The sequence below is a fragment of the Merops nubicus genome, unplaced genomic scaffold, assembly GCF_000691845.1.
Source record: "Merops nubicus isolate BGI_N331 unplaced genomic scaffold, ASM69184v1 scaffold3137, whole genome shotgun sequence".
NCBI classification, from domain to species: domain Eukaryota; kingdom Metazoa; phylum Chordata; class Aves; order Coraciiformes; family Meropidae; genus Merops; species Merops nubicus.
The window spans coordinates 39745-55909 of record NW_008622150.1 but is presented as its reverse complement, the minus strand read 5'-3'; the positions used below and the strand labels follow the sequence as shown (position 1 = coordinate 55909).

Genomic DNA, 16165 nt, shown 5'->3' with positions numbered 1-16165 from the left:
GACTTCTGCAAAATGAGGTTTTCTGCATTTTTATACAGCAGAAGGACCATTGTGGGCTATCTTGATTCTTGCATTTTAAAAAAATACGCAGATGGGGTGCTTAGTGACATGCTTTATTGGTAGTCTTGGCAGTGTTAGGTTTACAGTTGGACTTGATGATCTTAAAGGTCTTTTTTAGCATAAATGACTCTGATTCTATAATATAACACGTAAATTGAACAGTGCTTCGCTTGTTTCTTGGTCCAATGAAACTTTCTTGTTCAGTATCCGCATCACTGAGAGGCAGTGATAGCAAGTGCCATGCTATGCCAGAGATCTGCACACGGTGTTAAACAGGGCAGTGAATCTATGGAGTAACTGAAGGAGACTAAGTCAGTAACAGGGGCAAGAGCAGCAGGTGTTTTGCCAGGGAGCTGATCTGAGTGTAGGAGAAGAGAAGAGATGTCTGTTTGGAGAAGCTGCAGCCCAGGGCTGTCGGGCAGACGAGCAGCCGCAGCACCGGGCAGGGAGGTGCCCGTGCCCACAGCCGGGGACTCCATGGGGGCCCCCGCGGGGAGCCGACACTCCTGCTTGGTGCCCAGCAGAGGGCACTGCTGCCCTGCTTTTGGATAATCTGAACCTTTTCCTAATGCAAAGAAAAAGCCATTTCAGCCCCGCCTAGCCAAAGGAGTCACAGCATCCACGAAAACCTCGCTCGGGTCATTACAGACCCGGGTCAGCTAATTAGAGACCCTGCTTGGGTGATTATGCTGGATCATAACAGTGGTGGGAGCTGCTGCTGTACTGCCTGGTTTAAAACATCATCAACTCTAATATTAGAAACTTCCTTCTTGCCATCTATATAGATTGCACTGCAGAATTAAGATGCTGAGACAGAGGTAAATAGGCTGCATCCATTTAATAAAAGCACAAGCAACAACTAAAATGTCCTGATCAGGAAAGCAGAGAGACCATAGAGACCAGGTACTGAAATATCAGGATCAAATGCTTGAAGTGGTACCATTTGAAGGAAAAAAAAAAGACTATCACTGAGGTGAAAAATAACCATTTCACATTTGTGTGCAACATCGCTGGGAAAGTCATTTGTGAGGTGGGACTTCTTGTCTGAGGTGAACTGCAGAACTGATGTAGTGTTTTCTATCGTGCACCAAAGGACAGCCTTTTCCTTAGCAAAATATATGTTCATTTTAAAAAGGCAGAAAATTTTCCTGGAAGCTGTAAGATTGCTAAAGTAGGGCAATTTATTACACAATGCAGGTGCTCTCTGTACAGCCAGTAAGAACCAGCTGCTTTGCATAACAAGAAGAATTTCCATAGGAAACATAATGAGCATAACAAAGTATGCTGGAAACAAAAGACTGTACTTAAGGAAGAGGAATAGAAACTGAAGTATGAAAACCAAAAAAGTAAACTATATTTGTCTCATTCTTTCTAAATATAATAATTTCAAATCTGAAACATGCACAGAGATATAAACTTATAAAAACCTTTGTACAAATGTTAAAAAGCATACATAGCTTTGAAAGCACTAGAATATAACAAAAGAGAGGTCAAATGTAATCTTTTGATGTACCAATACCATCTGAAGCCTGTTCAGTACCTGTCACATTTCTATCTACTTTTGTTAGTCCAAAGCAGCAATCACAAAATATTAAGACCAAATCTACCACATTTAGGGCTCAAAACCAAATGGTACATCACTATTGTAATGAAACCTTACTGAGATACACTGAGCTGGGCAACCAACCCAGTGTGGATCTGTTCTCCTACAAGTGCACTTTCCTCAGGTATATTCCTAATCTAAAACTATCTCCCCTCCACATTCTCCAAGTGATCTAGAAAAGCTTATATTAAAGACTTACTTGTTCCCCCTTATCAAAACCAAGTGGGAATGTTTTATTTACAGCTAAAGGAAGTTGGGATTGATTCTTGGTCTGTAGCTAAAGGAGATTTCTCAGTTATTACTGATGTTCTTTGTTGGTCCTCAGTAAAGCAGAGCTGCTGGGACTCCCCAGAAGAATGCTTTGGTGCTCTGTGTTCAGAAAGCTCATAAGTGCTTTTGCTACCTGTTGCCTCTTTTTGTTAGCATCTTTGAGTTTTTCCTTGGCTCAGTCTCCCCTGCATGTGGCCTCTGTAAAGTCACACTGGAAAAAAAGAAAAATAAAGTGACATTGTAGACTTTTTAAAAATGCTACAATTCTCTCAAACTAATTTTGGTAAGAGAAGAAAGGTGCTTGCTATATAATTATAACTTCTGCACTTGCTGGTTTCAGCTGCCTCTGTTGAGGCTGCCAAAACAAAGTTGCCTAAAGATAAATGTTCCTTTGTTAGGTCCCTGTTCCCTACATACATATCCCTTGTTGGCTGTGGGAAAGGAGTGTGTGAAAAGGGTTGATGCCATCAGGGAAAGGAGCCATCTCCTGAAGTCAGTCCCAGGCTGAGGTCACTCAGGGGATAAATACTTTTCCCCAAAGGCCTGTGGCTCCTGAGAACCAACTGTTTGCTTTGCCTGTCAACAGGATTTTCTCTGCTCAATATATCAAGCCCCAGCGTCCAGCTGGCTGGTTTGATCTGCCCGTAGCAATCAGCTGGCATCTTTCAGGTTTGTGGTTGTTTCTTCTCCTCTAGGCAGCGCCCCAGCATAAGCCAACTGAAACATCTATCAACAAAATCATTGTTAGAGCTGCTACCCTCATCAGCCAAACACTGGCACTTGCCTTTGTTTCTGAAATAAAGGTGGAAGTTGAAAGCCTAAATACCACAGACCATATTTTTGGTTGCTACATGTCAGCATAGTTCCATTGGATTCACTTGTCTCTGCTGATTTATGCTGTCTGTGACTCAGGTTTTAAATCTAATTAAAGGAAATTTGGAAATGGTATTTCTCAGTTCTCTACCTAAAATCAGTTATTTATAAAATACACAGCACCACAGACAATAAACTCAGATAACTTTCCTAAATTTGCAAAAGAGTATGGGGTAAAAAATGTCAAGTACTTGATAGAAGTCACTATGGACGAAGAAGCTCAGCTAGAGAAGGGATTATATTTTGGGTCTGACTGCCGTATCTGCTAATGAAGTAGATTTTGTACTGCTTTTTAGAAATAGTTTTTCCACCCTTGTTTTAGCATCTACTGTACCTGTGCAAGTCAGAAGTCAGTGCAGCGGGCTCTTGAATATTCTCACGAGAATCATCTTTGTCTGCCGATGCTGGTGGCTGAAAGGTCTTTCTTTTTGAGTTTGTTTTTTCACCTGAATTGCCAAATGCAGATAGATTTAAAAAGTGAAAGAATTGCATATAATAGAGCTTGTCTGGTTTTGATGAACTTAAAGCAAACAAATATACTCTAACACTTCACACAAACATTGTTATTCCAAGGAAAGCATTCCACTTTACATTAGAGTATATTTTTTACCATCAGTTAGCTCTCACAGAGCAGACCTTGAACTTGCTTGTAAGCTTTCATAAGGAACAACAGTTGAAAGCCCTATCGTGTATTTTCTTAGCAAGTAATTGAAGTTACCAGCAAACAGAAGAAAAGCCAATTTGTAATTTTATCATTTGAATCAGAACAATTTTATGTTAAAAAGTCCCTGTTTTTAGGGTCCTGATCTAAGTGTCCCTGAGGTCAGGTTGCCTACCAGGGTAAACAGGTCTGCACACTTGAGAAACACTTGACTGGGAAAAGAGACTTCAAAAATGTCCAGGTGAGTGAACTGCTGCCCTTCCCTTGCAGGCACTCATCTCACCTTTCAGCAGCTTTCAAACATTGTGGCAAATCTTTCATCCTGATAATGACAGGAGGACTGCATGGCTCAAAGGATGAGAATTTGCTCCATCCCAAATGTGGATCAGGGAATGCAATGGCTATTCTGACAATTTGTCCCTGAGCATCTCTTGAATAATGAATTAGTCTAATTTGTTAAAACTGCAGTAAATTAATATATGTATTTAAAATTTCTGATTCAGTAAGATTTTACTTTTGAGCATTTGTGTGGGAAAGCAATTCTTCCATTCTACCAGGAGAATGAAAGCTGCGTGATTCAGCTCTGCTGTCCTCCCAAAGCCTTAAGGGATTGAGGTGAATAGAGTCATTTTAAAGAACATTATAAAGATATGAAAAACAATTTTGGTTTGAGCAAGGGAAAGCCTTACCTCAGTAGCGGTAAGAACAATGCAATGTACTGGCTAATGGACTGCTCTAGAGTGAGTTATGGCTGTACTACTGGTAAGCTGGGGGACCTTGGAAGGCTGCCTTACTTTTCTATACCCCAATTAGGGAAATGGCACTGATAAAAATTATCTCCTGAAACTCCACTGTATCATACTGCAAAATATGCACTGCAACATGGAATGATGTGAGGTGTTTTAAACAATTCAGGATTGCACTAACCTGCTGGCCTGCTCCTTTTGGAAGGCTTCTTCTTCACAGCCACTGGAACTCGGGCCAGTGCAGCCAACTCTCTCACAAAGTCCTGCTCTGCTTCCTGCACACAAGGATAAACCAGAAGTCGGTTAACACAGCTTGAGTCTGGGTTATGTTATTCTACGTGTGGCACAACAAAAAAGGTTTATATCCCTGCAGAAACATAAGAAACAAGATGGCTTGCATCAGGGAAGCATTTCCTATAAGGCAGGGGTGAATCTTGGCACTGATTTCAACTAGGACAGCAAAAAGACCTTTATAAGCTGTCAGTGTTTTGCCATGGACTGCTTCAGATCCCTGAGTCACTTTGCCCTGACTTACCTTTAGCTGAGTCTCCAGCTCAGTCTCTAGGTGATGCAATCCCAGCAGCTTCTGCTTCAGAGACTCCAGACGAATTTGCTGCTGCAATTCAAACTGAGCCAAAACCTTCTTTTGCTGCAGCACCATCCTAATCAAGAGAAACTTAAAAGCACTGATGTTGTTCAGTTCAAGGGAGGAACACAAACCTGGCCAAGTGTATTTAGATTTTGTAGAGAGAATGATGTTAGCCCATTCAGTTTCTGCTAGGGCAAAACGTTTTGTGCTAGATTTTTACACAGACTAACTTATTAAAATAACCTGCTTTGTTTCTCCATGGAATACAAACTCCTTTTGGAGGTAGGAATTGCAGCTGGAGTTTGGGTTCTCCATGCCTGGATTTTGGGAGCTGGAATTTAGCTCTAATGTTGATGTCTGTTTTCAAAACCACTGGATGTTTCTGAAGTCGGCTTTACTGTCTGCTTGCCAAAGAGACAAGCTGTTAGAAGATCAGGTGTGAGGATAAGGGATTAAGAATTAGGCATTTCATTCAGGGCTTTTCAGTATCAGCCTGAGGCTGAGCCAGAAACATGGTAACTCAAAACTTGGCAATTGGAAGCATTGACAGCTATAGTCTTAGCTTATTTTGCTGGTTAAAATATTAATAGAGTAGAACCACAATGGCTGCAACTTTGCTGAATCTGTATTTCTTCTGTTCTCTTGCCTGATATACCTTGAAGCAATGCTGTCCATCATGCATCACATTCCTCAGGGAAGGAGATAACACAAATTGTTTCTGACATCTGCACATAATGAAGCTGCTACTGTAATGGTCAATGTTTACTGAAGGTTAGCTTCCAAAATTTGCTTTTTGAACTCAGATTCATAACTTGGCACCAAGGGAAAAGGATATAAAACAATCCATGTTAAATTTAATAAGAGTGAAGAAAAATTAAGGGAAATTTTGTCATTAATTTACATAGGACCAGCATTTGATTGTAAAAGAAATCATAATAACAATAGGAAAATGGGTTTGATTACTAATAGTTATGAAATCAGCTTAGATACTGGGTAATTACATTCTTCAATACCATATTTCTGCTTGCATGAAGGCCAATTTGATTGTATTTTCTTTTAAGAGACTAGGACAGATTATGAGAGGAAAAAGAGGCAACAGTTAGAATTGAATTCATATGTCAGAATAAATGATAAAATTGTTAAATGAATAACTAACAGGTCTTTTAGGAAGCCCTTTATTACATGAATCCATTTCTATATGAATTCGAACAAAGATGAAAAACAGAAAATTGGCAATGACTTCTCTCAATTTAGGAAGTAACTGAATGTCTGAAAAAAGAATGAACCTCTTTACAATGTCAAAATGGCAGATGCGGTGTTGTTCTGGATAATAAAGCAAGAGTAAAGAAATAAAATGATTACAAAAATGTATCATGTGCCTGCCAAGTCATACAGCTTTTTATGACAATTTATTCCTTTGGAATTGCAGTGCTTTTTGCTGGACTCTGAGTTTCATAATAGCAGTAATGAAATAAAAATGATTTTTATTGAATTAACATTTGAGTGATTCCACTCAAATTTAGTGCAAGAAATCCTGATTGTCCAAAACACTCACTGAAATCTTCTTGCCATTTTGAGTATTATTTATGCTTCAAACTTTTTCTCTTCATGGAATGTGTTTACTCAACAGCAAACTAAAAAACACTTTTGATGTTCAAAGCAGAAAAGATGGAACACAATGGATTAGACTGCATTAGTTCCTATCCTACATTTATGCTAAATTTCTTTTAAAATTTGGCAAATGTTTTGGCATTGTTTTTGGCTCTCTTTTCAAACTGTCTATGTATAGTTCTTCAGTCTGTAACTAATGAGAATTAAAAAGTTTATTTAATAAGAAAGTAATTCTCTGAGATCAAAGGGTAGATGTAATTTGGCAAGAGACTTCTTTTCCATCAAAGACAAATATAAAATGCAAATCCAAGACATTTATTCAGCTAGACATTTATGTAGATCTTCAAACACAGCATTTAAAGAGTCAGGAGTGCTGCTGCCTGCTCTTACCTTTGATGGACTGTGGATGATATGTTCAGGAGGCCTTTGGTCTGTTCATTCAATGCCAGTTCATGCTGTTGTTTCTTCCGAAGTCTGTTCCTTTCACTTCTTTCTGCTGAAATATTGTTTTTGTAAAATCTTCTGCTCAAAATCACAACTTCCGAGTTGTGGCACCCTTACAGTTTGTTTTTCATCAGCACAAATTCCTGTTCTAGGTAGTCCTTCCAAAGTTACTGCTCCTTAGGGATATCAAGTACTTGTTACACACTTTTGCTCTCCCACTGTGATCTGCTAAACAGGTAACAGTCTGTGCATCATTTAGCTGCAATGGTAATGCCACTGAATTCCTATTTCTGTCTATTTCTCCCACCAGACTAACAGATTAACACAGGATTCAAAGCATAAATTTTATGAAAAGACCTTGATGACTTAAGCAAGAACTGTAATACTTAAACAAAAAATGCAATATGAAGAAAACCTTCACCTTCCTAAATAAGAAATTTCCTTATGCGGCTATTGTAACCCCAGGGCTGTCACACAGTAGATCACTTTTGCCAACACTTTTTTTTACATCTTGTGTTTTAGAAAGAGAAGTAATGAGAGTATCTGTGAGTAGGATCACACTCTGTGTGGTATTCATGCTTGAAGATCACCTAACAGATCAGGTGCTTCTGAAAAGAAAAGCATGGATGTTCTGCCTCCTGGCTGAGCTTGAATGGAAAACAGCTGGGTGGCTGGCAGGCTTACAGTGTCCTGGCTGTGCTGAGGAGCAGAGGTTCAGGTTGTTAAGTACCACAGAGTGCTTCTAGGGCCAATACAGAAGCAGAAATGACAAAGTAGTAGGGTTCTGCATCCCAAATTTGTTCTTAGGTTAAAAAAAGACTTACATGTACTAAAGCATCCAATTCCCTTAGGAGATGTTAGTGCTCACTCCTAATGGCAAAAGCAACAACAAAGCTGTGGTAGCTGTGTGCTGATACTGAAAATCTCAGCTGGGCTGCAGCATGTACATATAGGTTTGCAGTATTTTACAGAGCAGATCAACTGCTACAATGGAAAATTTCTCTCTGTCCATCCAAATTTAAAACACTCCTGCTTTTATTACCAACATAAGTAATTCCATCTCCCCTCATGCCTGTAGGCTTACATGGCAGCAGAAGGATTTTTGGTTTCTTCAGTTGAAAAGAAAATGTGCTCCAGTTACATGAGCAATTTTCTTCCAATACACTGAAACAGTAATATAGCCATACAAACTCTAGAAGGAAAAATAATCTGAATGAACAATCACCACAAAGCTGACTGTGGTTCTAGGGACCAATAATGTAGGTCTCGCAACGTAACTGGGAGACCAGAAGATGGCAATATCAATGCACCAACGAAGCAGAACATTCAAGGGTGTACTGACATACACCACAGCTCAGATCTGAGCAGCATTCTGGAACAGGCTTCAGTTTTAATTCCTGTTTAAAAACTCAAAGAGATTTTAGACACTGTAGCTGGCTGAATCAGGGCCAAAGAGGTCTTTAGAGAGACTTTGTGAGAACTTAAATGACTGACTGCCTTGTTAGCTGCCAATGTCAAAAACACAGATTGCCAAAAATACCCAGATGGATTTTGCACTTCAGATTCAAATATTAAGATCTTCAAGGTTCACAAGAGAGCAGTGCAGAACACATTGGTTATGCCTTACAACCAGTAAGCATTTCTAGCTGCTACTGAGGCTCACAAATCCTTCCTACCAACTCATCTGTGGAACTCAGCCTTGAGTAGATACACCTGTTCCTCTTCAAAAACTCCCTTCTGTGGCCAAAGACTGTTTTCTGTTTAATATTTTTAAGAAAAAAAATCTATTCCATGTGTCTCAAATACTTAGCCTCTGATGCTATTGCTGTTTTGCTAACTTCATTTAATGCCAACAGTCTTCATCCAAGGGAGGGGAAAGTGTTTACAAAAGAAATCAATAATCACAGCTTCCTTTTTTTTTCCTGTCCTGAAGGAATGCAATTAAAAATAACTCCAGGAGAAACTGCCTGTATTTATGTGAGATCCAGCAGTTCATAAACCTCTTCAGCAGTTTCACAGTTTGTGAGGGTCATGGTTGATAGCTAAGAAATGATGCAGTAGCTCAGAGTGCTCCAGGATGGGCACGCTTGGTTTTTTGGTGTCTCCTCTAGTGCATTCCTCAACTTCAGAGAGAACATTTCACTGAGCCAAAAAAAGAGGAATGAATGTAAGACTCTAATCCTCAAAGCTGACGGCAGTCACTTTAGAGGAAGTGCAGACTGTCTGCCAATGATGTTTAGGTTTTCTAACATGGGAGGCAGGGATTGGAAACCCAGGTCCCCTCCCTTCTAGGAAAAAGATTCAGTCTGTAGGTGCCTGCCATATAGCCTCTCCCAGTGAATATTCCTTGATTTATTTTGTTTGGAAATTATTAATATGAAAGGTGAACACAGTTTACACTAAATGTTAGCTATACAACTTCATAACTGCACAACTCTGCTTTCTGAATTCTTCTGCCTTGTGTTGAGATTCAGAACACCAGAAAACCAACCGCTGGTGGTTGTGACTGGTGATATCTCTGATCTCAGCTGGGTGAACCAGAGTTTGTGGTTAAACTACAATATCCAACTCTGGGGCAAAGGTCTGTGTGTGTCTGTACCAATCTTTGAGTAACGGTCCTGCATCTGTAATGCAAGTAATTATTAATAATGACAGTTGTAATTAAAGTAATTATTAAAAACAATAGTTCTACCACTTCTCCTTCAATGATAGAAGTGGATCTACACACTCATTTTGCTTTGTTGCTCACTTCAAGGAACATTTCTGTTATCTTGAAAAGTAATATTTACAATCAGAACAAAATTATTTGTTAAAGACCCAGAATCATCCTGCAGTTGTCAGTATCATACATACCTTGTAAGGATTTAAAGTGTTGAAGCTTTTTCCCTTCATAGCTTTCTGTGATTTCTTCTAATTGCTGATAGTAGTTTTGCACCAATTTATTGATATTATTGCTGGTCCCATACACACTTTCCACAGCAGCTTCCACCAGTCTCTCCTGTATTATACAGTACAAGTCACAATTCACTAAGTGAAAAACTGAAGTGTTTTGACCTGTCTGAAACTGAAGAGCTAATCTTACCTTGTTTGTGCACACAAAACTGAAAATTTTGTGCTTTAAAAATGTGGCAGGTTGAGACATTGGAAAACAGGTATTCCTATTGATTCATGGAACAGTTTAACAGGAAAAATTACTGTAAAAACTTGCTAATGTGCTTCACCTCCACCTAGGAAGGGGCCATTCCACTATCCATTCAAGCTCTAGAGACCATTTTACCTGTCAACCCAAATGCTAGCAAAGTAAATCAATAAATGTGTAGCTCTACTACAACTTTTCATTATACAGAAAATCCAAATGTTTACTTTGGAACAATTTTATTAACCTATGAAGCAATTTTTACTTAATTATTTATCTATTAATTAACATGAAGCTGTTAACATACAATTATTTATTTTTAAAAAACCCTGATCAGTAGATAAAAAATCTCCACTTCTTCCTCATTTTTGCTATTCTCTGTCATCAAAACTCAATTCTTTTTATGTTCCAGGGTTTGGCTAAATAAAACCTGGTTTGGCTGCTATATTGAGTCACTAGAAAATACTGTACTTCTACCTAAATGTTGGTTTGTAAATCATTTGCAAGGCATCTTCAGTTTTAACACAGGTTGTAATGGTCTCTTGCTGATGCTTCTGGGCATAGGGTAATGTAGCTTTTTTTTTTTTTTTTGAAAACTGCTATTGAATGTTTCCATACCTTGAAGTCCTGTCCATCATGTGAGGTCTTTTTTCCAGCTTCCTGTCGGGCATGCTGCACCAGTACCTGTCCAATCACCTGCTCCATGTGCTGTTGAAGAAACTGAAGAGCTTCTTGGATTTCTGTGACTAGCTGCTGGTGAAATTCTAAGTGAGTTTGCTGTGTTTCTTCCACAAGCTTCTCCTCCTCCTCCAGAATGTGGGACTCCTGGTACCAGACAGAAAGGTAGCACTGCCATTTAAATACACTGACAAACTCAGTCAGCTTCACTTTAAAAGATAGTCTACTCATCCAGAATGTTACTGGTTTAATATTTAGAATAAGATAATTTCCGGCAGAACTTTATGTACAGTCATTGCACATATTTGTCTCTGCAACAAAACTATTGTCTCTGTCATGATACATAGAATAACAGCTGCATCCTGTCCCATTAGTTGTTTCCAAGTGATGTATTCCCATCTTTGTATTCTGTACTCTTGAATTTGGTCTTACTTCTATTAAAATTATGAACAATTTAAGTCAAATATCCTGAGTCCAGTCAGGGATAATTGTAGATACCTTGATAAAGTGCATAACAACAAGGAAAATATAGTTATGCACCTGGAATACTCATACAGTTTGTGGCGTCTACCTGAGAAAAAGTTGGTCTATTGGTACTTAAAGACCTTCAGAGAGGTCATGAACGTGTTTTAATAGCACCTGGAAACAATCTGCACTCTTGGCATCCATGATATCCTGTGGTGGTAACTTCTACAGCTGATCCACACATTTCTTAATTTTGAACCTGCTTTGCTTGGTAGTCTCTTATTAGAAAAAAGTGAAGAATTGTTCCTTAATCACGTATTTTATGCTTGTTTTAAAACCTATGATATTCCAAAAGATATGTCTTTTTTAGGCTGAAGAGTTCTATTCTACTGATGTCTTTGGATCTTCTTTTTAAATCCACTTTCCCTCTAAACTCTTTGTAGCACACAACAGTATATGCTCACCAGCACAACCTGTTCTGTCTTCCTTACGTGTATTCATCTTCCATATATGTGTATCTTCCATAGATTGCCTTCCACTGCATTGCTGATGTCCTTTTTGTATTAATATTCTCATTTAAGGCTAAGTAGCATTAAATTATTCTGGGAGATTCAACAGTACCTATCTGATGCCCTCTTGGGAATAAGAAATGCAAGTAGAATACGAACTTGCTCTGCTGATATTTATCTGTGGAAAATAATAGTGCCCCTATGAATCCTGGGTTATTCTGACATCTTATTTATAGCTCAGACATATGCTTTTGATGTTTTTTCAGACTGTCAGGATATAATTAAACCCTTGCTCTTTTTTTTTTTTTTTTTTTTTTTTTTTTTTTTTTTTTTTTTTTTTTTCAAGAGACTCAGATGTTATGTTATCGTGTCCAAGCTAGGATTCTTCAGTGTTGTTTTACATTTTATATGAAACCAACAGATAGATGTGACACTGTCTACCAGTCTAGAATTGGCACATGTGAAAATTAACCTTCTCCATAACTCCTTATACATTTGATTCTAGTTTTGGAGCTTGCTATTAACATTTTTTTCTCACTGATTTCTCACAGTTCCACACCTAGGCCCTACATCTTTGGCAGCAAGGATTTTATATGTGTATTTTTAGGCACTGCGTTTTGGGATGGCCTTCAGCTGGCCCTGGAAAGAGGCTGTAGTGGAGAGATGCCTAAAGAACAGTAATACCTGGGGACATTTCATTTTTGTTAGGGAACACAATGGTTACATCAATTAATGGCCCTGTGGGAGCTAAATGAGAGGGAGTAGTGGAAAGAACATAACCAAAGGAATGCAGTCATATACATTTGTATTTTATTATTTTCAATTTTATTTCTTCTGAAGGTTAATGAGGTTTTGAGATTTTCACACTTAACAGTAACTAATTCAATAAAAGTATCAAATATGGAAATGGCAGCAGACAGAATTTCCCTACTCCTCTTCCAAGTGGAGAATCAGAGTTTGTATTATGTAAATCAGAATCAGACGGATGAAAAATATTATCTATCTCTCAACTAATTACACAGTGACAGCATAGAGCACAAAGCTACAAAGTGCTGGATGAGTTCAACAAAGGGTGCAGCAGCAGTGGGTTGGGCAGGGGCTATCATAGACAACCATGTAGGAGGGTCTTCTGAGATAGAAATCTGAAATTTGGTGTTGTTCTAGGTAAATATCCAATGCAGATAAGTAAATAACCAACAACACGCAATGGATTAACCCTGCAAAACACAGATTCAAAAGTGACCTGTGGGAATATAAAGTCTCAAAAAATCCCTTAAACTTCCTCCCATCTCCTTGACTTAGAGCAGCCATATTATTTGGAAGGATGTCAGGGGAATGCTGAGCACCTCATGGACAGAGGAGAAAGAAAAAAGAATGAAAACTGATGACAGTATAGAAGAACTTGCTAGAGCTAGTGGAGGAAAGAATTCCTTCTGATGGTCAAGTAAGAACTTTTCAAGCACATATCCCTAGCAGAGTTGGTAGCAGTTTATCTTACCCCGAACCTGCTTTGTAGGATTTCTACCCTAACTTGTGTAGGTGTCCTTTATACATGATGGCATGCCTTCTTTCATTAGTATTCTCATATAAACTGAACAGCTAAATGAGCTTGCTATGATAACACATATCACAGATAGCTAGTCAGTAGATAAAGTATTAGTCTAGACTAAGTCTGCCCAAGCTAAACCAGGAACACCCAAGAACCTCCCATGCCGGCAGTGGGTGCATTTTTGACAGAGAATATTTTCCGTTCTATTTGGAACTTCAGCATTTTTATTTTTGAGATCTTCTATGCCTGCTTCTAATGCCAGACATCACAGCATATGAGAGCTCTGTAGAAAAAAATAAAAACCCAGACACTGTACCTACCACTGCCTTCTGCAACTGCCACTGGTCCTCATCTTGGCAGGGGGAGGAACCCTGCTGCAGGGTATGTTGCTCTCTCAGTTCCTGAAGCAAGCTCTTCTTTCTGGACAGTCTCATGCGGGCCAGGACTGCCATTCCAGCTCTTCGAAGGGTTAGCCTTCTGAGTACTGGACACAGCAGAAGTTGTTGTTTTTGCAATATATAGTTAACAGACCTGTAAACAAGACCATTAAAATTCAATCAGCTAAGCTACTTGTTCACCTGTTCAGCAAAGTCAGTGCTCGAATACTGTTCACTCTGTCTTCTCATACAAAGCATGCCTTGGAAAGTTGTTTAGGTGTGAAGAATGGGTGTTGCTGGGATAGACTTCTTGTTCTGTCACACTGAAGTCGTATAAAAAGAAAAATAGTAAGGAAACAATCTATAATTGTATAATAAAAGTTTTCTTAATAGGAGACTTGAAATCAGATAAAAAGAGAAGGTAATCAGAACTACAGGGAAGTTATTTCAAGACAGTGTATCGTGGGTTCAGAAGGAGGCACACTCTGAAGAGGCTGCTGTCTGCTGGCATGGCAGACGTGGCTGAAGAGAGTTTGTGGTGAATTTTAAACACGAGAGCAAATTTTGAAGTGGATTCTGGACCAGGTGAGTGAAATCTGCACATTTGGCATGACATTGTTTGTGCCTCTGTCTAACCAGTGTGTCCATGTGAGGCATTGTGAGCTCTACAGATATTGAATGCTGGGAAATGCTGGAGTCAGAGAACATGAAAATGTAAGGTTGAACAAAAAAAAAAGAGCCAAAATAAAGGAGTGAAATGACATTAGCACCAATATTCCAAACAGACAAATCTTCAAATACTTTGGTCTTTGGTAATGTGAAGACCATGGTAAATGAAGTTATTTGATATCTTAATCAAAACAAAGCAGGTAACGCACAGAATTAAAGTTTTTTTTAAGAAGTATCTCTATCAAAGAGATTTTTAGCTATACAGAGATGAGATAAACCTAGAAGTTTCCTTAGTGAATACAGACAGAAAATGCAAGAGAAAAGTCATTATCATGCAAAGCAATGGTCAGTTCTACTGTAATAGCAGAAAGCAAAGGTAGAACTGAATGGTGCTGGACTGTACGTTTCATCTTGAAGAATATCCAACTCCAAGTGACTTACGGAGAGCAAGGAGAGGCTGGTTCAAGATCAGAAATCACTCACAGACATAGGCACACAGAAAGCACACCACTTGACAAATCACAGAAGACTATTTTTTCTACTTACCAGGAGTCATCTTTGCTTTTTTTTAATTGGTTTTTGATACTCTGACAAAAAATTAAGAGTCTACCTCTCTGAAGTTGATCATAATCCCTCGACACTGCTTTCCACAATGAAATGTACCACAGGTTTTTATCTGTGCATGCAGCAGTGCAATTTTACTCTAGTGCTGACTGATAAAACCATGCTTACTCATCACTGAGGCATCCTAGTCTGCTTATGACACCTTGAATTATCTTCTCTTGTCTCTGAGACAGGTGCTTTTGCATCACGGCAGACAGAGCATATTCCTTTGTCCATAGCTAGAAGCAGGGGGAAAAAAAATGACAATTGTAAGATATGCTGATTTCAGTCGCTCTAGTCACCACATTAACAAAGAGGTTTATTGGATATTACTTTGCTAAAAACAATTGTCCTCCTTTTTCAAGAAATAAATTCATGCTGAATTAATATTATTCTACTTAAGTATGTTTTTTTCTCAATGATCAAAGTTTTAACCAAGGCCCCCTGAATTGAAAGGGAGGCTTTGCACCCATCTGGACCAGCCCTGAGCTGTATCTCCTAAAGATTTTCTCGTTTCAGCAACAGAGTAACAAGAGAAAAAGAACAATATAGCACAAAATATTGTATCGACTCTTGGCAGGCTGTAATAGGCTTTGTGTTTGGTTTTCACTAGTAGAGACTGTAGATTTTATTTTCACTGAGCAAAATAAAAATATCACTTTCCACCACACTTCTGTGTATGGTACTCAGTGCTAATAGTTAGAAGTGGGAGATTGTGTGATTAGGTTTATGGACTGCAAGTTTACAGCTCCTTAAAAGTGATATTTAGAGAGAGAGATATATTCAGATATATTTAGATAAAGAACTTAATCTTTAAACGTTTTGATGGATTTGCCATCAGACTAAAATTTTGGAGATACAAAGATGTACCTGTGTAGTCAGACCTCTACCGATTTGAATCTGGGTAATTCTTAAAATCACAGAGCACAGCCAAACAAAGTGCTATCTCTGACTGAATGCTGCAAGTGTCAAATTAAGGTCTATCAGGTCTCCAGGTATCACCATGACCGAAGGCAAATGCTTGAAGTAATAACAGAATCAGCACTTTGTAAAGAGAATGCAGTTAATGACAAAGTCTGAGTCACCAAGTACACCCTGCAGCTGTATGCCTGGAAGCCCTAAACCCAGCACTGGGTGAGGTGCTGGCACGGGTGAGGTGCTAAGCACTGGGCGAGTGTGGCGACCATCCCCAGATCGATATCTGGTGTTATCTGGGTGCCCGGAGGAGCGTGAAACGGGGCGGAGGTCTCGTGGTCCCAGTCTTCTGATGGCTTAAGCCCGAAACAAAAGGAGCCACTACCCCCCACCCATGCAGGTGTAAA

The 16165-nt window shown here is 38.9% G+C and overlaps 1 protein-coding gene across 1 annotated transcript in view; it reads right to left on the bottom strand.

The window, feature by feature from the left end:
* Positions 1 to 2031: 2031 nt before the first annotated feature.
* EVC (Ellis van Creveld syndrome) overlaps positions 2032 to 16165 on the bottom strand; it is a 53627-nt gene continuing 39493 nt past the window's right edge. The window contains exons 13-21 of the mRNA XM_008944668.1: positions 14973 to 15082; positions 13515 to 13725; positions 10612 to 10818; positions 9711 to 9855; positions 6804 to 6909; positions 4749 to 4875; positions 4395 to 4488; positions 3141 to 3252; positions 2032 to 2144 (exon numbers count right to left, since the gene is read on the bottom strand). Of these exons, the coding sequence (XP_008942916.1) occupies positions 2063 to 2144; positions 3141 to 3252; positions 4395 to 4488; positions 4749 to 4875; positions 6804 to 6909; positions 9711 to 9855; positions 10612 to 10818; positions 13515 to 13725; positions 14973 to 15082 (1194 nt within the window). The 3' untranslated portion in view covers positions 2032 to 2062. The remainder of the gene's footprint in view (positions 2145 to 3140; positions 3253 to 4394; positions 4489 to 4748; positions 4876 to 6803; positions 6910 to 9710; positions 9856 to 10611; positions 10819 to 13514; positions 13726 to 14972; positions 15083 to 16165) is intronic.